Here is a 23,644-nt window from a genome sequence, read left to right on the forward strand (position 1 = left end):
TATTTCTGATACTAATAATTTGTGTCTTCTCTCTTCTTTGGTTAGCTTGGCTCAAGGTTTATCAATTATATTGATCCTTCTAAAGAACCAGCTTTTGGTTTTATTTTTTTCTATTGATTTCTTATTTTTAGGTTCATTGATTGCTTCTCTAATTTTTTTTTCTTACATTGGATTTCATTTGCTCTTCTTTTCTTATTTCCTAAGGTGGAAGCTTAAATTATTGATTTTAGATCTTCTTTTGTCTTCCCAAAGAAGATACTTTTTTAAAAACTATTTATTTATTTTTGAGAGTGAGAGTGCACAAATAGGGGAGAAGGGGAAAGGGCACAGAGGGGGAGAGAGACAGTGGGGGGCGTGGGGGAGAGAGAGAGAGAATGAGAGTGAATCCCAAGCAGGCTCTGTGCCATCAGCACAGAACCCAACATGGGGCTCAGACCCACTAACCACAAGATCATGACCTGAGCTGAAACCAAGAGTTGGACACTCAACCAACTGAGCCACCCAGGTGCCCCTATTTTTCTTCTCTTTTAATGTATACATTTCAGTGCAGTACATTTCCCTCTAAGCACTGCTTTTGTTGCATCTAACAAATTTTAATAAGTTGTATTTTCATCTTCATTTAGTTCAAAATATTTTAAAATTTCTCTTGAGATGTCTTCTTTGAGCCATGTGTTATTTAAAGTGTGTTGCTTAATCTCCAAATATTTGGGGATTTTCCAGTTATCTTTTTGCTACTAATTTCTAGTTTAATTCCCTGTGGTCTGACAGCATACTTTGTATGATTTCTGTTCTTTTAAATGTGTTACAGTGGGTTTTGTGGCCCAGAATGTGACTGTCTTGGCCTAGGCTGTTTTTCAAGGAGAAAGTTACTACAGAGTCTAGGGGCTTGGCATTTGACCTTAATTCTAAAGTTAAATGCTTCTGTCTCTTGGCCCTGGCACATAATTTGGACTAGTCTCTTACAAAAGGACCTGTATCTTTGACTTGTTGATTACAGAGCTATACCTGTAGAGAAAAAGCATATAGAGAGTGGAATAAATGTTTAAAATTATTTTATTTTATTTTTTTAATTTTTTAAAAAATGTTTATTTATTTTTGAGAGAGAGACAGAGCATGAGCAGGAGAGGGGCAGAGAGGGAAGGAGACACAGAACCTGAAGCAGGCTCTAGGCTCTGAGCTGTCAGCACAGAGCCCAATATGGGGCTCAAACTCACTAACCACGAGATCATGATCTGAGCTGAACTCAGGCGCTTAACCGACTGAGCCACCCAGGCACCCCTAAAATACTTTTAATGGTAGCCATTTGTTAGACACTTACTACTTGCCATTGCTTTACATTTACTGGTTCAGTAAGTTCTCTCAATGACCCTATAAATTGTCAGCATTATCATTATACCTGTTTTACAGGTAAGACAACTGAGGTTCAGAGAGACACATAGTCATACTGCAGTAGATGCTAGCAGGCAGTATCAAAATCTGGTCCATCTGATTCTGAAGCCTGTATTCTCGGACACCATACAAAAAACAAACAAACTAAAAGCCATAATATCCCAGTTCAAGCTAGTCTTTCATCTGTGACAGAAGTGGGAAACTAAGTTTGCTAAGGGAATATGTGTATAATGCTATGCCTTTGATTAGTTTCTTTCCAAAATCAGTATCACTAACAGTTCTGGTGACTTTAGTTGTGGACATTCTAATAGTGGTGCTTCCTGAGAGCACCTATTTTGGAGTTAAAAATGTAGGCTATATTTATTTAGCTTGGCGGTTTCTGACCAGGGATGATTTTGGTCCCAGGGAACATTTGGCAATGTCTGGAGACAATTTTGGTTGTCACAACTGGGTGAGGGGGTAGTGGGCAGAAGCCAGCAATAGTGCTAAACACCTTACAAAGCCCAAGACCCACCACACCCCCTAAACAAAGAATTATCTGGCCCAAAATATCAGTAGTGGAGGCTGAGAAACCCTCAGTCTAGCTTGTCTATCCTGTTATTACTGAGAAAACCTCCAGGCCTCAGAAATCTCTCCACAGTCTCTCAGGATTTAGCTTCTGAGGCTAAGTGCCTCCTATGTAAATACTTCGGAGCTCAGCCCATTAACTCATTCTGGCACATTTCCTATACCTTAAGCTTAGTGGCCAGAGGCCTACTAAATGGTTGGGGCTTTTTAATAGGGTGATACTTTTTCTTCCTGATGTTTCCGAGAGACAGGCTCAGCTGGCTTGCAGCTCTTGCAGAAGAGAACCTGGTGACAATACGCTAATCTGTTGCTGGCATCTTTTCCTCCTAATCTATGTTTACACGGCACTGAAAATCGACTCCCTGGTGCCAGGCTCCGTTTCTCCTAAGCGCTCTGGCACCATTAGCCGAGAACACCTCCCCAGTCTCTTCCACACAGTGCTACCATACATGTTTATTATATTGCACAGCTGTTCTCCAGAAGACATTTCTGGAGGCGTGGACTGTACAGTAGCTTCTGGAGCCAGGGGTTGGAGTCTTAATCATTATGTTCCCAGTTGCAGATCCACAGCACTCTTAAAGCCTCTGGTTTTTCCTTCCTTCCTTCCTTCCTTCCTTCCTCCCTCCCTCCCTCCCTCCCCCCCCTTCCTTCCTTCCTTCCTTCCTTCCTTCCTTCCTTCCTTCCACGTTTATTTATTTTTTTAATGCTTTTTTAAAAATTTTTTTTAACGTTTATTTATTTTTGAGACAGAGACAGAGCATGAACGGGGGAGGGTCAGAGAGAGAGGGAGATACAGAATCTGAAACAGGCTCCAGTCTTTGAGCCGTCAGCACAGAGCCTGATGCGGGCTCAAACTCACGGACCGCGAGATCATGACCTGAGCCGAAGTCGGACACCCAACCGACTGAGCCACCCAGGCGCCCCCTTTAATGCTTTTTTAAATGTTTATGTATTTTTGAGAGAGAGAGAGAGAGAGAGAGAGAGTGTGTGCACAAGTGGGGGAGGGGCAGAGAAGAGAGGGAGACACAGAATCTGAAGCAGGCTCTAGGCTCTGAGCCGTCAGCACAGAGGCCGACGTGGGGCTTGAACTCACAAACCACGAGATCATGACCTGAACTGAAGTCAGACATTTAACCAACTGAGCCACCCAGACTCCCTGCATCTGATATTTTCCTTAACTGTTTTCCTAATTGTAGCTCCCATCCTCTCCCCCAGATTTTAAGCTCCTAGAATATGGAGTCTGTTTCTTCAGTTTATTTTCTATCCTTCAGTTTATTTTCTACTCTCTTGCTATTAGCAACTAACATTCCATTCACCATCTATTGAGAAATCAATTTACCTTCTATTATTTTGTGTTTTATGCTTTTGTATTAAAAGTTGGAGGACAGAGGCCCCTGGGTGGCTCAGTCGGTTGAGCGTCCGACTCTTGATTTCGCCTCAGGCCATGATACAGTTGTGAGATCAAGCCCCAGTTAGGTTCTGCACTGGCAGCGCAGAGCCCGCTTGGGATTCTCTCTCTCTTCCCCTCTGCTCCTCTCCCTGCTCTCTCTCACTTTCTCACACACACAAAACAAATAATCATTTAAAAAAAAGAGAAAGACTCTCTTAGCTAGGCTTGCTTGCTCCATTAAAAAAAAATTTGGAGGACATGATAACTACAATGGTGTGAGAGAGACTAGTGGTTGGAGGGCAATGTCAGCCATCTAGATAAGCAAACCAGGGAACAATTCATAAGCTTAGTGATGTTGAGCCTGGATTAGAGTGAAACTGAGTAATTCTTTCCAGGGAAGTGGTAGACCTTAGAACTTGAAAGTTATTTTCATTATCAAGGGGGCCTAGAAAAATCAAGAAAGTTCCTGTTAAGAAAATCCAGTAGGGGCACCTGAGTGGCTTAATTGGTTAAGTGTCCAAATTTGGCCCAGGTTATGATCTCACAGTTCATGAGTTTGAGCCTCCCATTGGGTTCTCTGCTGTCAGTGCAGAGCCTGCTTTGGATCCTCTGTCCCCCATCTCTCTCTGCCTATATATATATATATATTTATATATATATATAAATAACAAAAAAAATATATATATATATATTTTTTTTTTTTTTAAGTCCAATACGTAGGTTACCCCCTTCAAAACCCAGAGAAGTTCAGCAAAGTTCCCAAGTCAGGTGTAATTATTATAGGATATTCTATAAAGGTTAAAATTATGAGGAACATAGATTTACCTCATTTGAGTGATATGCCACAGGGCCCTCAGTAGGGGTTTGAGGTCAGTGAGCTCACTGTCAGCACTGCCAATGCTATCTTTCTCAGGCCTTCCGGGAGATCATGACCATTTGGATCTATGTCTTTGTAAGATTTTAGAGAATTTTGTTGTGGGGGTATTGGTTTATCTAGAACAGTATTTCGGAGCCCTTGCAGACATTTTTTTCCAATCATCCCCCCTCCCGTGAAATTTTAATATTACAGATATGCTGTATATCTGTCACGCACTGCAGTATTTTGGAGGCAAGCTAGTGATTGCACTAAGATTTCCCCATGAACCAATTTTCACCCCCACGGGGGCAATATTGCCCATGTTGCAAATACGTAATCTAGCAATATTATCATCTTGGAAATGAACTGTTATTTTTACCTTTCTTTACAAATTGAAACTGGGACAAGGACACTATCAGTAAACTAGTGTTGAAAAGAGTCTTCTTATGTAGTGGCTTGCTGCAACTGGAGAAGAGTGAGAACGGTATTTTTCTGGCTTGTATGGAGGACATTTTCTCTGAACAGCCTCTTGACCATTTGGGGAAAGAACAGGAAAAGACCAGAAATGGCAGACAGACCAATCAATGCAGCTCACCAAAAGGAAGACAAAAGTACAGGTGACAAAACCGTTTTGCCAGGGATATGCTGAGGAGGAAGGTGGTGAAACTGAAGAATCTAGGTATAAAATAGTCTGTTGTTCCAAGGCTAGTAAGCTCTAACCAGTTCATTTTCTTAAAGTAGGAGGTGATTTGCAGCAGAGAATACCATTTAGGTTGTCTAGCAAGCATGCAACAGTGTTCTATTCTCCCAAGAGGGTTTGGCTTGTCTGATCAAAAGGGTGGTTGTGTATGAAATGCACCTCAGAAGGAGGAGGAGGAAATGACATGTTCATGTAAATGAAATACAACTGCAAATTAAAGTGTCACCCAGTTAAAAAAAAAATCCATTTTTCATTTAATTGGTTTCCAAAGGAAAAAAATGTCATACAGAAGTGTATATCTCAGGGAAAGTTAAACCGTGAGGTGTTTCAAGTGAATTTGGATTCAAGGAAGTTCTCATGGGGTGGGGAGAGGAGGGGTTTATAAAATATTGCCCTAATAAAAATATTCTGATCCTGAAAAGCTAGGCTTATAAATTTCTGCTGTCGTTACATGCCAGGGGTCCAGAAGAAATTAGCAAATAATGACCTCATTTGTTCTTTACCGTCTCTATGTATCTAATCAGCTGTATACTGGCTGCCTCTTCCCTGGAGGAAGCTTCCTTTTGTGATGTTTTGTTAGGGAGAAGGTCATGTACAAAGGAGGAGACACTTTCTCCCAAATAGCTCTGCTTACTACAAAGACATCCAGGAATGAAATGCTTTTCTGTAGGTCCTTTCTCTGTTAATGTTGTCCTCCCATTTTTCACTCCCCCCGCCCCTCAATTTTATGAAAATTTATCTTTCTCTTTACACTGAGAGCCTACCAGACAGGACATATATGTTACCTGCCACATTGTTGGCACCAAGGAAATGTTAAATAATCATGGGACGAGCTGATTAATGGGATTATGTTTCCAGTAGAATTGTTCCTGAGAGGCATGTCTGGTTTCTCTTTGAGATGGGGATTTAGCAGATGGTTCTTCCTCTTCCCCCTCTCCTGCTAATCCCAGTACATGTTGTTTTATGTTTACAGAGGGAACATGGATAAAGACTATAATGTGCTCTCTTTGTCTTCTCCCCCAACCAGGGGCAGTGATTGGTGATGGACAGTCTGCTGTGGCCAGTAACATTGCCAACACCACCTACCGGCTCCAGTGGTGGGACTTCACTAAGTTTGACCTCCCCGAAATCAGTAATGGTAAGCCAAAGTAGAGCTGGTAGTGGTGGAAGGGCTGTCTCTTATTGGTGGGTCAGAACTCAGAAGCCCATGGAGCACTGGAGTTCTCATGATATTGTTGAGCAGCTGATTGCCAGTTTCTACAGTTTCTCAGTTTCTTCAGTTCTCAGTCGGTAGTCAGCAGACATGTTTTGAGCGCCCACCCTAAGCAGCGAACCATGGTGGCTGTGGTGCCAGGGGCAGTGCCAAGATGGACACAGAGATGAAGGGGTCTCTACTCTGGGGAGTTCACCAACTAGTAGCTCATTGTCCTAATAAGCCTCAATGTTTAGGTGGAACTGAGAAGAAAAGAAAGAGCAAGGAGTTTAGGAACTGAGAGCTAGCCCTTGTGACCCTTGAAGAGAGACTGTGGTGATGTTAAACTCATTTGTTAATCCAGAACTGGATGGAACACAGTGAATGGCACAGTTGGACTGTGACTTACAAACATATCTATCTGATAGTCCATTTTCCCAGCTTCCTGGGAAGTCCGCAATCCCATGTGTCAGTGGTTTATCACAGCGTTTTAAAGAACTTCACTTTTTATCGAATGAAGGACTTCTGAGAAGTAGCAGTTCGGCCTGTGTTTGAATACTGCAGATGACAGGTCACACTGTCTGACAAGATGGCCTAATCCATCACTGATAAGTTCCTGTTATTGTTCCCTTGCTGTTATTTCCTCCCATTGGTCCTGGTTCTACCTCTGAATCTCCATAGAATAAGTCTAACATACCTCTTGTGATGGTCCTCCAACTATTTGAAGATAAATTGCCATTTTCCTTTCCTAAATCTTTCTTCTCAGACCAGATTTCCTTCCTTGAGATTCCTTTTACTGATCCTGGTTTCCAAATCCTTGACAATTTTTCTCATCTTCCCTTTTGATTTTGGGGGGCCAGAACACAGTTAAAAACTCCAGATGGGAGCTGTCCAGTATGTAGCACAATGGTGGTTTGGACAGTGTTGATTCAGCATGAGATTTCAGCAGCTTTTTCTGAAGCCACTCTTCAGTTTGCGGTCACTTCAAATTCCTGGATAGTTAATTAAGAAACCAAGACTACTGTTCTATACTTACTTGTACGCTTGAATCTTTAAAAACCAAAACAGGTTTGGGGCACCTGGGTGGCTCAGTTGGTTGAGCGTCCGACTTCAGCTCAGGTCACGATCTCACAGTTCATGGGTTCGAGCCCCGTTTCGGGCTCTGTGCTGACAGCTCAGAGCCTGGAGCCTGTTTCAGATTCTGTGTCGCCCTCTCTCTCTGCCCCTCCCCCGTTCACGCTCTGTCTCTGTCTTAAGAATAAATAAACATTAAAAAAAAGTTAAAAAAAAAAAAAACAAGTTTGTATTTGTTTCTATTAAATGTTATCTTAATAGTGTCCATTGCAGTTCCTGGCTCCTCCCTCTCAGTGCCTTTTTGAACTTTGATTCAGTACTTTTCTCTCAGTCTTACATCATCTACTAATTTGATAAATATGCTTTCTCTGTCTTCCTTTGGATTACTAGCAAAAATGGTGAATCAGTCAGGACTTTATACCAGTCCTTGTGTTATGTTGCTGTGGACTTTCTCTGTGTCAGTTTTGGTTCATGAATTAGCACCCAGCCATGATGATCACAACTGAAGCCCACATTTAAAAAAAATCTTGTCTACAAGGTATTGTAAGAGTTTGTCAGATGCTTAAAATAATCAAGATGTTCTCTGTGGCATTTCCCAATCTGCCAGTCTTGGTATTCTTGTCAGACCATGAAAATAAGGTTAATTTTTCATGTCCTAATCTTAGTGAAACCACAGTAGCAATCATTTATTTCTAAGTACTTATAAGCCACATGTTCAATAATCTTTTTGTTTAAGTCTGCTGGGAATCAACTGCAATCTACTTTTTCCTTTATTGAATACCAGGTTTGCTTGTTCAGCTCCAGATTTCTGACCCAGATCTTATTTGCCATAATTTATTTCAAGTTATTTTGTTTATATTGTTTACTTTGTGGAAATGTATTCAACGTTCAAAATTTTTTAAACTATAAAATAATATTACAGTGGAAAGTTTACCAACCCTGCTCCCAGGTACCCACCACTCCTCCCCATAGGCAGCCACAATTAGCAGTTCCTTGTATATCTTTTCAAGGATACCTTGTGTGTGTATAAACAGGCAAATGCAAATGTATGTTTTCTCACCTTCTGTTTGACCCAAATGGTAACATGTTATACATACTCTTCTTTCTGCACTTTGCTTTCTGTACTTTATAATGTATGTTGGTCATCTTACATATCAGTATATGAAGAGTTAACTCTTTCTTTTTTAATAAGTGCCGGTATTCCATTGTCCAAATGGAGTCTCTTGGTTCCATTTTTTAACCATTTTTCAAACAGTCTTCCTCCGAGGAACTTTTAAATTGTTTTCAGTCTTTCGCCATACAAACCGTGCGGTAGTTTGTTGTTTTGTATACATGCAAGAATATCTATAGGATAAATTCCTAGGAATAGAATTGTAGTTAGGAAGAGTACATACATCTGTGATTTGGGTAGATGTTGCTAAGTCACCCTCTGTAGGGTTATGCCGATTTCTACTCTTCCCTGCAGCCTATGTGAATGCCTGTTCCCTAAACTCTTGCTGGCAGAATGTGCTAACCGTATTTTTGGATATTTGCATTTCCGATAGGTAAAAAATAGTATGTAGGTATTTTAAGTTTGTATTTCTTATATTACACCAGGTTGTGCGCCTCTTTATACACTTAGCTATGTGTATTGCCTTTTCTTGACCTGTCCATGTGCTTTACCTGTTTTTCTATTGTGTTGCTGATCTTTTCCTTATCGGGTCTACAGGAGCTCTTTCTAAATCAGAAAATTAACTTCTAATAGGAGCTCCCTGGTTGTCATTTGTCTTTTGACTTTGCTGAAGGTTATTTTTGTCATAGAACTTATTTTAAGTAGTCAAAATTATCCAACTTTCCATTTATGGTTCCCAGATTTTGTGTCATCATTAGGAAGATCAGTTAGTACTTTTGTATTTTAGTTCCTTTACCTTCAAGTCTTTGATTCACTAGAAGTTTAACCTAGTTCCAAATAGCAGAATATGATCCAGCTTTTACTCCATATGGCTACTCATTTGTCCCGAGTTTATAGACTAATGCATTTGTCCCCATTGATTTGGAATGTCACTTTCATCCTATTTTTACTTTCCTGTGTTTATTTAGATGTATTTCTAGACTATACATTCTATCCTAGTGATCTGTGTGATTATTCATGTGAGAGTACCACATGGGTTTGTTTTGAGGCTTTGTGTTTTAGAATCTAGACCCATCCCCTCTTGTTGTTGTTGTTGTTGTTGTTGTTGTTATTATTATTTACGTAGGCTTTATGCCCAGTGCAGAGCCAGACACAAGGCTTAAATTCACAACCCTGAGATCAAGACCTGACCTGAGATCAAGAGTTGGATGCTTAACCAACTGAGCCACCCAGGTGCCCCTCTTATTTCTTTAATCCAAATTATCCTGTCTGCTCAAGCAGTTTTGTTTTCCTGTATGGACTTTAAAACTGTTTTACTTCTTCCCTTCACACCCCCTCCGCCCTGAAAAAAACCCTGTAGTATAATTATTGCAATCACATTAAACTTATGAATTAACTTAAGGAGATTCAACATCTTTATGGTATCTTTTTAGTAAGAATGTGGTATGATTTTCCATTTCTCCAAGTTTCTCTTGTGTTGTTAGGAATGTTTTCTTCATATAGATCCTACAGAATTCTTAAGTTTACTATTATAAGCTTATTTTTAAAATCCTACTGTCTTACTGAATTGTTTACTAGTTATAGTTGTTACTCAGGTAAATCTCATGGATTTTCTAGGTGTGTTATCTGTAAGAAGTGATAATTTTACCTTCTCCATTCCAAGTTTTACATTTGTGATTTCTTTCCCTTGTCTATTTGCATTGGCTCCTATCAGTACAATGTTAAATAATAGCAGGCATCTTCATATTGTTACTGATTTTATTAGGAAAACTTCTAGCTTTTTCCCTATAAACATATTGCTGGCTTTTAGGTTGAACCAGAACTAGTTTACCATTTTAAGGAAGTCATCTATTCCTATTTTATTGAAAGTTTTTTTCAAGAATGGATTTTGAATTTAGTCATGGCCTTTCAGCATCTATGAAGATGATCATATATTTTTTTTCCTCTCCTTTGATCTAATAATAAAATCTTCATATTAATGGATTCTGTAATATTAAACCTGTCTTTACATTTCTTGAAAAAAAAAAAAACAAAAAACACCTGGTTGGTGGAGTATTCTTTAATGTAAAATTCTTTCCATGTAGCTTACTAATAGACTTTTTTCATTGATTTTTGCAAGTGGGATGGCCCTGTCCTTTCTTATAATATCTATGGATTTTGGTGTCAGTATCATGCTTGTATTATAAATATAATTTGGTAGGTTTTCTTTGGAGCAATTTAAATACTATTTGAATTGCTTATGCTTTTGTATTTTAAAAGTCTGGGCCTAATGTCTGTCTGTCTTTCTTTTCTTTCTTTCTTTCTTTCTTTCTTTCTTTCTTTCTTTCTTTCTTTCTTTCTCCCTCCCTCCCTCCCTCCCTCCCTCCCTCCCTCCCTCCCTTCCTTCCTTCCTTCCTTCCTTCCTTGCATAGAGGGAGGTAGTTCTTTGATAACTTTCTCTGTCAACTGTCCTATAAGGGGGTAAGCACATGAACTCTTATGACACGCTGTCCAGGTTCAAATCCCTGGTCAAGCCACCTTCTAGCAGTATGACCTTGGTTATTTAATCTCTCTCCACCTTCATTTCCTTGTCTATAAAGTGAGAATTATAATAGTGCAAACCTCATAGGGTTGTTCTGAGAATTATATTAGTTAATAATGTCAGGCACTCTGAACATTACCTGACATATAATAAATGGTCAGAAAGTGCTAGCTATTTTTATCATGTCTTTTTCTAGGAAATTGCACCATGATTCTTTGAGAGTATGGCCATAACTCTATAAAGTCCCACCTGCCCCCATCTTTAGTACACTGGGATATGTATTCTCCATCTATGGAGAGTAATGTTCATATAAGTAAGATATTGCTCTCACCCCATTGCCTTATCTGTAATGGGCTTCCCATCCTTCTCAAGCATGTTGTTTCTACCCGGTTGCAGGTCATTTGCCTTGATAGGAAAACAAAATCTTCAGAAAACAGGCCTAGGATATGTTGCTGTCGTAGCTTTGATGGCCTTTTTGGTTGTCCCAATGTGTTTTGTATAAGCCTTAACTTGTTCCAACTACAACTTCCTATAATTCTCCTTCTGTGTTTCTTCTTGCATCTTTTGATTACAACTCTTGTAAAACCTGAGTTGATCCGAGAGTTTCATGTAGAACTGGATTGGCTCATTTAGTTTGGCTCATGCATGGGGTTAGAATTCTGCTTTTTTAGGAGTGTCCTATTTTTCTTAGAGTTCTGACCTTGGAAAACAAACTGTGTTCTGGTTGCTTAGGGCGTATATGTCTAATTATAGTCAGTGTTCCTTCCCATGGTATTACCCTCTAGAATGACAGTCACTTTTACCTGAGTTGCCTGTGGTTTGCTGGTTGGTCTGAATGAACTCTAGTTACAGTTTGCATCTTCACTCTTGATAGATTCAGCTGTGAGAAGAGTAAGTAGGAAATTTCTTTTGCTGTGGGATTAATTTCTGAACACCACGTACCTCTCTGTCGAGGGTAGCCTTTGGCTCTGGCACAGCCTGTGCCTGCCAGCCACTGGGCTTGAGTTTTACTCATGTGTTCAGCAGCCACTATATTGCTGGTCATCTGACTTACCGAATTGCATTTAACTTTTTTCTGGAGTTAAAGATTCTTGCCACATGTTTCTCTCAGTTGGGATGCAAGATTAATGAATTCCTCTTTGTAAAGTTTAGAAGCCAGTGAAAAGGCCTCAGACGTGTAGATAATTTTGAAAACACTTTCATGAAAAAGTAGCTCATTAGATTCACTCTTTTTTTGTTTGTTTTTAACATTTATTCATTATTGAGAGACAGAGACACAGAGCGTGAGCAGAGGAGGGGTAGAGAGAGGGGGAGAGACAGAATCTGAAGCAGGCTCCAGGCTCTGATCTGTCAGCACAGAGCCCGATGCGGGGCTCGAACTCACAAACTGTGAGATCATGACCTGAGCCGAAGTCGGTCGGTCAACCAACTGAGCCACCCAGGCGCCCCTCACTCTTGTGTTTTAAGAGTGAGCTCTTATTGGGTAAAGAGCATTGGTCACTAGGTCTTCCTGCCAGAACTGGCCTTCAGAAATCCAGTGGCTGAGTGGTGTAAGGCAGACCATACCACAGGAGATGTAGCGATTGGTGCCTTCAGGGAGGGCTTGCAGTGTCATACGTAGTTCTGTGAGGAGGTCTTACTCTGCAACCAGATGGGCTCAGAGCCAAAAGGAAATTTCCCTGCTGATTTAAACCCCTTTGAGTTTTCCAAATCAGTATCTAATGCATTTGCAAAAGCACTGCAACTGCTAATCGCTCCCATGGCCTCATCTGGCTAGCCAGCAACAGGCTACAAATCGATCTTTGTACAAGGTGTTTGTTTATAATTTATGGAGCTGATAGGAAGGCAGAGCCATCTGCTCCTCCAGGCATCAGTATTTCTAACCCCTCCCATTCCCTGCTAGGGCATTTTCACTTGGAAATCATTTATAATTAGGAGGAGATTACATTGCGGAGTCTGGAACATGGCTTCCTGCTGTCTTCTGCATCATTTTTTCTCCCCCTGGAGCTGCCCCCTGAAGCTCTTAAGCAGCTTTGATTTGAAAAATCCTTTCTTTCCTAACCTTTATTTCCATTCTGAGCTGCCCCATCACCCTTCCCCACATGTGTTTTTGCCTTTAAGTGCAGGGCAGGTTGCTGGAGCTACAGCTCAGGGATCAGGGACTGTTTGGTAAGGCAGCAGTTTTCAAGTGTGGTCCCAGACCAGCAGCATCAGAGGCATCTGGGAACTTGCTAGAAATGCAAATTCTCAGGCCTCACCCGAACATTCTGTGTTTTAATAAGCCCTCCAGGTGATTCTGATGCATGCTAATACTGGAGAAGCACTGTGATAAGGCGAGGCAGAGAGCAGAACAAAGATTTCTACTGGTGTGTGGGTTGCCAGTGTCTTAGGCTTTATTTCACTTCACCTTTTTCTCTACCTGCTTACATTATTGTTCAGTCCTGAAAGGGTGAGTTGTCCTTGTCATGAGTGCATTACTTTCCTAAGGCCCCAGAAAACAAGAAACCTCTCCCTGTGTAAATTAACTCATCAAAATTTCAGCCTCATGAGGAGAAGCTACACAAGTGAATTGAAGCAGTGACCACTCACCATTGTAACTGAACATTTCCATTTCCATGTGGGAAATTAATAGACAACGGGCAGCAAATGTAAGCCACTAATTGGAACTTTGAAATAAAAATGAAATTGTAAACACACCACCCAGTGCTCGCAGAAGTGAAGCTACCAAATCACTGTGTGCCTGCCACATCCCCTTCATTAGGACAGGAGTGAAGCCCCGGGTCACTAGCTGCACAGTTGCTGCGATTAAACATACGCCTGGAGAAGCTCTGCCTGAGTTTTCGGCATTCTCTTTTCATTTGTCATTTGCATGTCTGTCTGTGAGCTCCCTGCAGTGACTGGGAGCACTTGTGAAACTGGGTGGAGTTGGTGGGGAAGGAACAAAATTTGGGAGGTGGCCATTGATTTGGATTCATCATAATGTAGTAAACACAAACACAGTGGCTTGGACTGGAGGCTGACAAAATGCTTTTCTGTCTGTACGCCCAGTTTTTCAGCGTTTTAGAGCCAGGCATTCCAGAAGAAGGAAAACCTTACTTGTACTCTCCTTGCCACCCTGGCTCCCCTTAGGAATTAATCTGACAGTAAGCAGTTAAGTGCTTTTTATTTTATGTTGGTGGTGAGTTCTGAGGGTCACTATAGATTTCTATATGTTCAACTGAGTTGTATGTGAGCACACATGAGTGAGATCTCTGTATCAGGGAGATAAGAAAGCCTACTTTCATAAAATAGCCATCATGCGTTTTTAAGATATTAAATGTGGATAAAATGGTAATTGTGCAAAACTGTTTTAAAGTTTGTTATAGTCTCAATTGTCAGTTTCTTTTTATCTTTCTGAGGGTTGTGCCAGCCTCAAGTTTAGAAGATCAAGATGGACTCACTCCCGAAGCTTCCCCCATTCCTTTGTTTTTTTCTCTTTTTTATATATCGCCAATTGGAATCATGTGTCAGCCTAGGGAAGGAGGAAAAGATTGTCATTTTTTGGCACCAGGCTGGGGACCCTGAGTAAGGAGCAGACGGTCTCAGTGCTGACTAGATAAATCTAGCCACACAGGCTAGAGCAGATGGTGGGTTGGAAGTTGAGCAGTACAGAGCCCTAATGGTGATAGCAGTGAATATTTGGATGTCATTATTTTATTAGTTAGCAAACAGAACCATCCTTGTGGTCCCTCCTCGGTTTTATGTGTAATGGTGCTGTAGGTGTCAGCCCCCAAGAGTTGGCACAATAGCCTAATCAATGTGTTCTGATGTCTTTTTTGATCTACTTTGTCGTCTCTGTAACTTCATTCACAACACACAGGGAAAGGAGGATGAATATAGAGTATTAGAAATTACTGTGGGTCCCTGAGCCCCTAAGCCTTAGGCCCCTGAAAAGCAATTCTTTGTTTTGTTTCCTTAATTTCATGGGGAAACTTGCCCTTGACCTTCCTTCCAGGGCAGGCCTTTTGACTTCCTGGAATAGATCACCTGGAATCTGGTGAGTGCAGCTGAGCTTGAATTTTTTTTTTTTTTTTTTTTTTTAACCATAATGCTTTTGACAGTGGACATTCAAGTAGTCTCCTTCAAATAAGAGAAGGACTGAAAAGTTTGTTTCATGTGCACTTGAAGTAGATCTAAGTGAGACAAAGCCCAGAGGAACTTGGTCCCTTTGGATGTGTTGTGCCGTTCTGCTTGTGCCCTTGGTGTGGGCATTCTGCTCCCAAGCTCACATCAAGGGTAAGCTGCTTCCTCTTGGCAGGGAATTACACAGTGGGCTTCGGAGATTCAAATGAAAACCCAAACAAAGCGTGTAGGCACAGGACCAGTGCTGGCCAACATCTCAGTCCTGTCACATGGAGCAGATCCTCCCCACATTCTTCCACCACCCCCACCCCCACCCTACTCCCTCCTGCTGAGCCTGCTGCCTGGCTGACCCTGTGCATAATTCTTTGTAGCTGCCAAGTACAGACTGAGGCTGCCCCTGGCTGTTTGCTTATGGCATTGGTAAGGCTACGGCATAGTGAGAAATGAAGAGTTCTAGCCATCCAGCCACAGCTGGGCTTTGTTTCTCTTTGTCCTCTCTTGGGAGTTAGGAACAGGTGTTAGCAAGGACCTTTCCAGAAGTCTGAAGTCTCTAAATGTTCCATTTCCCTTAAATGAGAAAGTAAGGCACAAACTCATGAAATGACTTCCTTCTCCAATGTCGCATAGCAGGTGTGCAGTAGGATCCTCACCCCAAGGAAGCTTTACCTGTATCACCTTTCTCTTGGAATCAGTGGTTTTGCATTTTCATTCATCTTAGTTTTGATCTTTGGACAATAACAGCTGCTGAGTGGCTCTCCAGGAACAATTTTTAATAACTTTTTCCATATCTAATCTCTCAAATGATGTTTCCAAAGTGTGAGCTAAGACTCAGCAGGTGGTTGTGATTGTGTTGACTGTCTGTCGTTTCCTATTAAAATGGTAAAAGAGACATATCTTTCCAGTCTCTTGTGTTGCTTCTTCCATGAAATTTTAGTTTGATTGACAAGGCAGCCTTTAGCGTTTCTAGAGAGGGTTCAGGCCCTTAGGAAAGCCCCCAAATTTCTTGGCCCAGAATTTTTTACACCATCAACTCCAAACTCTCTTACCCTCTTTTCTTTCTTTGTCTGATGCAGCCTCCGTGAATGTGCTGGTGCAGAACTGCAAGATCTACAATGATGCCAGCTGTGACATTTCTGCAGATGGCCAGCTCCTGGCAGCTTTCATCCCTAGCAGCCAGAGGGGCTTTCCTGATGAAGGCATCCTGGCAGTGTACTCCTTGGCCCCCCATAACCTGGGTGAAATGCTCTACACCAAGCGATTTGGTAAGGGAAAGAAAGCCCAACCTAGTGACAGAGGGATGTCGGTGCCTTTGCATGGGCATTCCTAGGTGAGGCATAGCTTAGGTTGGAGTACTGATCATATCCTGCCCCTGCCTCCTTAGGGCACAGGCCAGAGGAAGATTGCTTGGCAGGAGTCTTGGCTGGTAGCATTACAGAAGAATCTCAGAATAAGAGTCCTTCCTGCCATGACAGCATCACCAACATGCTTCTGCTGTGATGCCCATAGATAAAGGAGGAGCTTTGGTCATGGCTTGGGGAAGCTTATACACCGTGAGGCAGTTTGGCCTTGTGTATTAAAAGCCCCTGAAATGTATGTTCCCTTCAATCCAGGAATCCCACTTCTAAGGAAATAATCAGAAAACTATACAGAGATTTATGTACGAGGATGTTCACAGCAGTGTTACTTATAGAGAAAAATGTCAAATGGTGAAGAATTGCTTAAATAAATAAAGGTGCATTGATAGGGTAAAATACCATCCGGCCTTTAAAATGCTCTTATAGAAGAATATTTAATGGTGGAAAAAATGGTCCTAATGTATGAAGTGAAAATAGATTTCAAAATAGTATTTTCAGTATGGTACCAGTTTTTTTAAATGTGATTCTATGACGACAGTGGTGAGCATTTGTTAAGTACTTTCTGTATGTCAAACACTGTATTCAACACTTGAGACACCTTCTCATTGTACTCCTCACTGCACTCCTATGAGAGAGCCCCTGGGTAACCAAAGATGCAAACTGAAAATAAAGAGAAAAGACTGAGAGGGAACATTATTGCCTTGTGATGGCAAGAACTCTGGGAAACATCTCTCTGTTCTGTTGGCTCTCAGGTCCCAATGCCATTTCGGTGAGCCTGTCCCCAATGGGCCGATACGTAATGGTGGGCTTGGCCTCGAGGAGGATCCTGCTGCATCCCTCCACAGAGCACATGGTGGCCCAGGTCTTCAGACTGCAACAGGCCCATGGTGGCGAGACCTCCATGAGGGTGAGTGCCACGGCTTATGCCTCCACTGTCGGGCAGCTCTCCAGGCTTGGCAGGGTAGTGAAGGGCAATGGTGTGATCTCCCAGCCTAGACTAGAGGTAGCATGTTCGTAAAGAGTAAGGAAAGACTGCAGTCCGGCCCATCCGTGACCAGCTTTTGGAAGCTCTGGACTATTAAAAAGCAGGAACTTTCTCACACCCTCATTCCTGAGCTGAGCTCCCCAGAGGCCTGAAAGTGTCTTTGGATGAAGACCAAACTGAGTACCTCCTTACCTCAACACGAGACCTTTAGTCTGGAGATACATAAAGGACCCAGTGAAATATTTATGCTTAGTTAAAAAAAATTTTTTTTGAAGAAGCAAACTATAAAAATTGATAAATGGTATACTATGAAATGTTCTTTTCCGTGGGTTGTAATCATGTTGGAGGATGAGGCCGCTGTGCTCTTAATCATCTCGTCCATTTCACTACCAGAGAAAGGTCCTGTTGGGGCCCTGTCTTGTCTGAGGTGGACCTCTCTTATACTGCCGTAAAAGCCTTCTGGGCATCATGGGGTTAGTGGCCTTCTGAACTCAACCATACTAGTTTCTGACTGAGTTCCCATGGGGGCTGATTTGCTTTTGCTGAGGGGAATTGAGCATTTGAATGGTTCTCTAATTAGATGGTATTTAAGCTCTGTCTCAAGCTAAGAACCTATGAATTCCCTTAGCACTTTGTGCTGTGCCATTTATAGTTTTATGCACTTGTTTATGTGTTGTTTTGTGTTTTCTTTAGCTGAGTGGTGTGTATGTTTAATCTGCCCAATTAGGTTCAGTGTAAGCTCCTTAGGGGCATATCCCCCAGGGCCCTTCATTTAGTGCTGTGCATGTAGATGTTTGATGCCTGGAATGGAAGCATTTGTTTTTTTAAAGAAAAAAGAGAGAGAGAGAGAGATAGGATCCACTGTGTAGAAAGTGACGGAAAGTGGGTGGCCTAGCATGGTTGTCGCCAGCCTCTTCTCCCTCCCATCTCCTACAGGGACCCTCTATCCAACTCTGCTGAGCCACTTCCAAGCACCCGGAATTTCAGAAGGTTCTTTCTTGTCAGTGTGCCTTTACTTGGACTGTCCTCTCTCTCAAACCCAACGTCCGTAGCTCTTCCCCTTTTCCAGGACCTTTCCAAATCACTCCCTCTTTGTACCACCATTGTACCTGGCTACTGGCACGCGTATTAACACTCATCACATCAGACTGCACTTACTTCTTCCCATGTCATTTTCCTCTTTGGAACTGTGAGCTCTTCGTGAGCGAAGACCATATCCATTTCGCCTTTCTGAAGTTCAAGTACAAATAAGGAACTTGACATCTAGGAGAAGCTGAATGAATGAAAGAGGGTCTCAAGGCAAGCGTTCTCCTTAGCATTTCTAGGTGGTATCGAGCAGAACCAGTGATAGGTGCCAGCATATTCCACCAAGCCTCTGAAAGGGGTGAAACATGAAACAGGCAGTCTGTGCCCTTGAAATCATACTGCCAGGGAAGTCCCAATTCTTGAATTCCAGATGACTTTGGAAATATCTGATATTAGGTGATTGGGAGAAGACATTCTGGGACGTTCACAGGCCTGTTTTCTTACCTAGACATTTGAGGATGGACATGAAGGTTTAGTTTAAATATTCTTATTTTGCTTCTCTTCAGATTCGGATGGTAAAAGTACCTGGTGTCTGCCTTGCACCACCTAGAATCCTGGTCCCAACAGCTGTTCTTCTAAATCCTTCCTGCCTAATTGTGGAATAATTGTTTATAATCATTAAGAGACAGGATCTGATTTCGGCAACACTAATGGACATCTCCAGCCTCTTCCGGAAGCCAGGGCTCCTGCCCAGCTCCTGGGCATAGCTTGCCAGTCCACCATCCTAGCAAGGTTCCTCTTTTCCATAAGTAGCTTAGAAACATCTGGCTAAGGGCAAACAGCTACAGGGCGGAAGCCAAGATGTTGTCACGTATGGGGCTGGCAGCTCAGGGAATGCAGTTGGAGGAGTCTGCTGAGGAGATATGGTGATCCGTTGCTGTCCTGCTAAGGGGCTCAGGGCAGCTAGCCAGCTGCTGCATGCCTCGTGACAAGAGCTATTTCTCAGGCCTCCTGGTGAGGCTTTTTTGATTCTCAGTAGGCACCATCTGCCACTTAGGGAGCTGAAGTGACTAGAAAGCTCCCATTTGGGAAGTGTTCCTCTCACCTAAGAGACAGGATCCAGGCTGCTGAACAAGGTTTTGCTCACCCTGTGTCCACCACATCTGACTTTAAACCCCTGCACTACAGAAAAGTTTCTGGTTTTCCAGGTCTTGGTTGCCCCTTAACATCCAAAGGCACCAAAGCACTCAGAAAATATCCCTGAATTCAGTCATTGGTGGAAGGGAAGACACCAGCTTTTTTGGATAGCTATGCTGTACCACCGTTTAAGTCAAGGAGGGCCTTTTTGTCTGAGATCAGGGAGCGAGGGTTTAATGGGACAGTAGAGCATCTTCCTCTTTGCACAGGTAAGTATGGGTGGGTCTCTCCATCTGTAATGTCAAGCTCTGTCTTTGAAGGAATGCTTTTGTGGGTGATGGGCCTGTCCTCAAGCTTCTCTACCCAGAATTCATTCCCCTTCTTTTTGGTGGTCCTTCTTGGAAATCACCGTGATGTAATATTCAGAGGGGTAAGCTTGTTGGGTCAGCTGACATTCCCAGGAGAACATCCTTCAGAGCATTGACTTACCTTATTTTAATTCCCACTAAGTGACATCTCTCCCCAAGAGATGATCTCTTACCCAGCCCCATATGAACACTCTTCTGAAAATGAATCGCTGATTGCTGCTTTGCCTTGATGCATTTATTCTAAGCAGTTTTCAGACCTCTGGATCAGTGCTTCTCAAACTGTGTTCCTCCAACAACCTGTGTTAGAACACCTGGGGTCCTTGTCAAAAACAGACTACATATCTGCATAAGAATGGGGCGGGAGGGGTATCTGCATTTGTACACCAAACTTTCCAAGTAATTCTGATAACACACTTGAGTTTGAGAGCCGCTGTTCTTATGGATTCCTTTCTTCATTTTAGGTTTCTGCCCGCAGCCCCTTCAAGCAAGGGGGAGAGACACAGTCTCTGGTTTACGTGTGGTTTTATGCGTGGGGCTTGGATCCTTGGCTAATCCTGTCACAGGCACTGTGGCCTTTGTGCTCCACTTCCTGCCAGACCTTACTTAGCTTGTTGGCTCTCTGTGCTTCCCCTCCTGTCTTCTCTCAGTTGTTGTTGCCTTCAAGAGCTCTCCCATGAATATTTGCGTTCTGGATTCTGTTCTGCCCCCATGTTGAGCCATTTTAATTTTTACCTTTGTTTCTAGGATCACGGTCTTTTTGATATTACCCTTCTCTGCTTCTGAGACTAGGCTCAGTCTTCCCGACTTTAGTGTGGTTGGCAAATCTGGAAAAGTAAGACTGAGCACATATTTGATCATCCCCTCCCTTCTGCCCATTCCAGGTTCCTCCAAGCTGGGTATGCTATTCTGTGACTCAGGGTCTTATTTGTGTCTGGCTACTTTATACTTGAGCCGGGGAACGCTCTTTGCTAGTTTCTGTTTGGTTTTTGAAGTTAGGCATTTAGAGATTGCTGAGCTCAAGTTTTGCTAAATTCTCAAAACACTGAACTGCCTGTGTGCCCTCTCTGCTTTCATTTTCTAATTGGAATAAGGCATAATATTGTCACAGAAAACTGCAATTAATTTTCTAAAATAGTGGCAACTTGCACATTGTAATAACTTTGGTTGTAACCAAGTGAAAGCATAATAACAAAAATATAAAATTACTAATGACACCAGAAATAGTCCTACACCAGACTGTTCTTCCATTTTTATATCAGTAATAAGTGCTGTTTTACCTAGGGCAAAAGTCAGCAGCTGTAGGGGCTGGGGAGTGGTGCTGGGGCATTTTGAACTGGAAAGCAAGAATAAGGATTAGTGCTTTCAACACCGGAATTAAGGTGCTGTGTATTCTTTTTCGCAGATGCATGGACCATCCCCCCCAACAGGTGGGGGTTGGGGGCATAGAAGTGGTTCAGTAAGAACCGAAGAGGATCCTTGTTGTGTAATCCCTACAGGTCCTAGAGGCACTGGTTGCTTGAATCTTCCCAGTGCTGGTTTGGTTTTCTCTCTGGTCATTTTATTGGCAGAAGTGATGGATGAGGACACTGTCATTTGACTTGGATGGGAGAAGCTCTAGGAGAGAAAGCAATTTAGCTCTCCTTTCTCTGTGGAACAGCATTGTGCTTTTTAAGGCAAAGCCTCAAATACTTAATAAGGTCCACTTTATTGGAAGCTTTTTCTTTGTGGTTATGTGGTAAAACTGCATTTAAGTGTTGAGCAACTATTACCTAGACAGATTGTTAGTTTGGAGGGGGTGTTGGAAAGAGAGGCAGCTCCTCTCTCCCCCTTCTCTCCCCTTTACTCCCCTCTCTTCCTCTCTTCTCCCTGTCTCTCCCTCTTCATTCCTCTCCTTCCCTACTTCTTCACCTTGCGAGTTCTGTTCTTCACTGGTGGACTGTCCCTATGTATATCTTCTTCCTCTGGGGCTCTGGCTGTGGAGATCTGCATCCCCCTTATTCTCTAGGCAGCGGGGAAAGAACACAGATTTGTTACCATTTTTTACAGACCTACGATCTACTCTTAACTAACTGGACTGTTGTTCTCAATGTGTACTCTGCTGAGACCACATCAACATCATCAGAGAACTTCGTAGAAATTCAGATTCTCAGCCTCATGTGAGGCCTGCTGAATCAGGCTAGGGGTGGGGCCCAGCCATCCTTGTTTTACCAAGTCTCCAGATGACTCTGCCCACTCAGTCAAGATTGAGAACGAATCATTGGCTGCATGGAGATTCTAGTTAGACGTCACCTATCAGTATAACTTTGTCCTTTTCCTTTTTGCTCTCACCATCCCTAGAACCTCATCTGGTTACTTCCATGGCTCCTAATAACAGTATCTTTCAGATAACTTCTAGCGAGTTGAGAAATTGATGTGTATCTCCAGCCTAAAGCATTCTGCATCATGCTAACATCCTAGTGGTAGTACTTTAAGAACTAATGCTGTGGGGTGCCTGGGTGGCTCAGTCGGTTAAGCGTCCGACTTCGGCTCAGGTCACGATCTCACGGTCCGTGAGTTCGAGCCCTGCGTCGGGCTCTGGGCTGATGGCTCAGAGCCTGGAGCCTGCTTCCGATTCTGTGTCTCCCTCTCTCTCTGCCCCTCCCCCGTTCATGCTCTCTCTCTGTCTCAAAAATAAATAAACGTTAAAAAAAAAAATTAAAAAAAAAAAAAAAGAACTAATGCTGTGAGGCCTTTTTCCATTTCTGATTAAAATTCTTACCTGCCCACATTTGACTTTCCTTGAGCTCTTAACCACAAGGCCTTGCCTGCTTGCCTGCACGCTATAGAATACAGAGATGCTTTGGCTTAAAAAGTGAGAAGCAGTATCTTTATCTTTCTCTCCAGGCCCTTCCCCATCTAAAGGAGTACTTCTTCAGTTCCTTTTTCCAGTATTCCACTCACTGTTATCCTTGGATGGGAGACATCACTATGATGCCCATTAATGGATGTCATCTTGGTTATAAAGAAACATCAGTTGTCTTTCTTTTTATAGCCATTTTCTGTCACTTTTATAGCCATCTTCAGAGAGCCTAGTGACTGATTATTATTATAAATTCATTAAAATCAACCACAGCAAAGGCTTGATATCCAGAGTGTTCAAATTAGTCATAACTAAATTGTAGCTTAGATCTTAGGGCAGCATGGGTGTCCAGCGCTGTCAGCCCTGGCCAGTGTTTATGTAACTAATGTGTACAGGCTCCTTGGGCCAGTCCTAGCTCCGTGCTTCAGTATATAATCTTCACTATAACCTCTTTGCCCGGAATTTAGCCTGTGACATAATCTACTCATCTCTACTTCCCTAGATTCTGAAAGTTTGATTTTCTTTTTTTTTTTTTTAAGTTTTTGTGTTTTTTTTTTAATATTTATTTCTGAGACAGAGAGAGACAGAGCATGAGCAGGGGAGGGGCTGAGAGATGGAGAGACACAGAATCTGAAGCAGGCTTTAGGCTCCGAGCTGTCAGCACAGAGCCCGACGCGGGGCTCAAACTCACAGATCGCAAGATCGTGACCTGAGCCGAAGTCGGACGCTCAACTGACTGAGCCACCCAGGCGCCCCTGAAAGTTTGATTTTCAAAAGTCACCTAGAACTCTAGTCAATCTAGAGTATTCCCCAGAAATCTAAGGGAATGAGCCTTTCTTAATCTTGTCTGGCCTTGGGAGTGGCAAAAACCAAAAATAAAGATATTTTATTTTTGTACCCTGGAAGGAAGGGTACTATTTCTTCAAGGGGGGATTGGGAAAAAAGAGAGACAGCTTTGTTGTCAGAAATGATTTACTCTTTCCTAAGATTTTGTCCTCATTAATTTTCTTAA

At 42.3% G+C, this 23,644-nt stretch overlaps 1 protein-coding gene across 5 annotated transcripts in view; it reads left to right on the top strand.

Moving 5' to 3' along the window:
• The window catches only part of AMBRA1 (autophagy and beclin 1 regulator 1), a 179,340-nt gene that overhangs the window by 130,856 nt on the left and 24,840 nt on the right, over positions 1-23,644 (top strand). For all 5 annotated transcript variants that reach the window (XM_049617294.1, XM_049617312.1, XM_049617321.1 and 2 more), the window contains 3 exons: positions 5,930-6,040; positions 15,996-16,184; positions 17,030-17,184. In XM_049617294.1, coding sequence (XP_049473251.1) covers positions 5,930-6,040; positions 15,996-16,184; positions 17,030-17,184 — 455 coding nt within the window. The remainder of the gene's footprint in view (positions 1-5,929; positions 6,041-15,995; positions 16,185-17,029; positions 17,185-23,644) is intronic.

Source organism: Panthera uncia, chromosome D1 (genome assembly GCF_023721935.1).
Source record: "Panthera uncia isolate 11264 chromosome D1, Puncia_PCG_1.0, whole genome shotgun sequence".
NCBI classification, from domain to species: domain Eukaryota; kingdom Metazoa; phylum Chordata; class Mammalia; order Carnivora; family Felidae; genus Panthera; species Panthera uncia.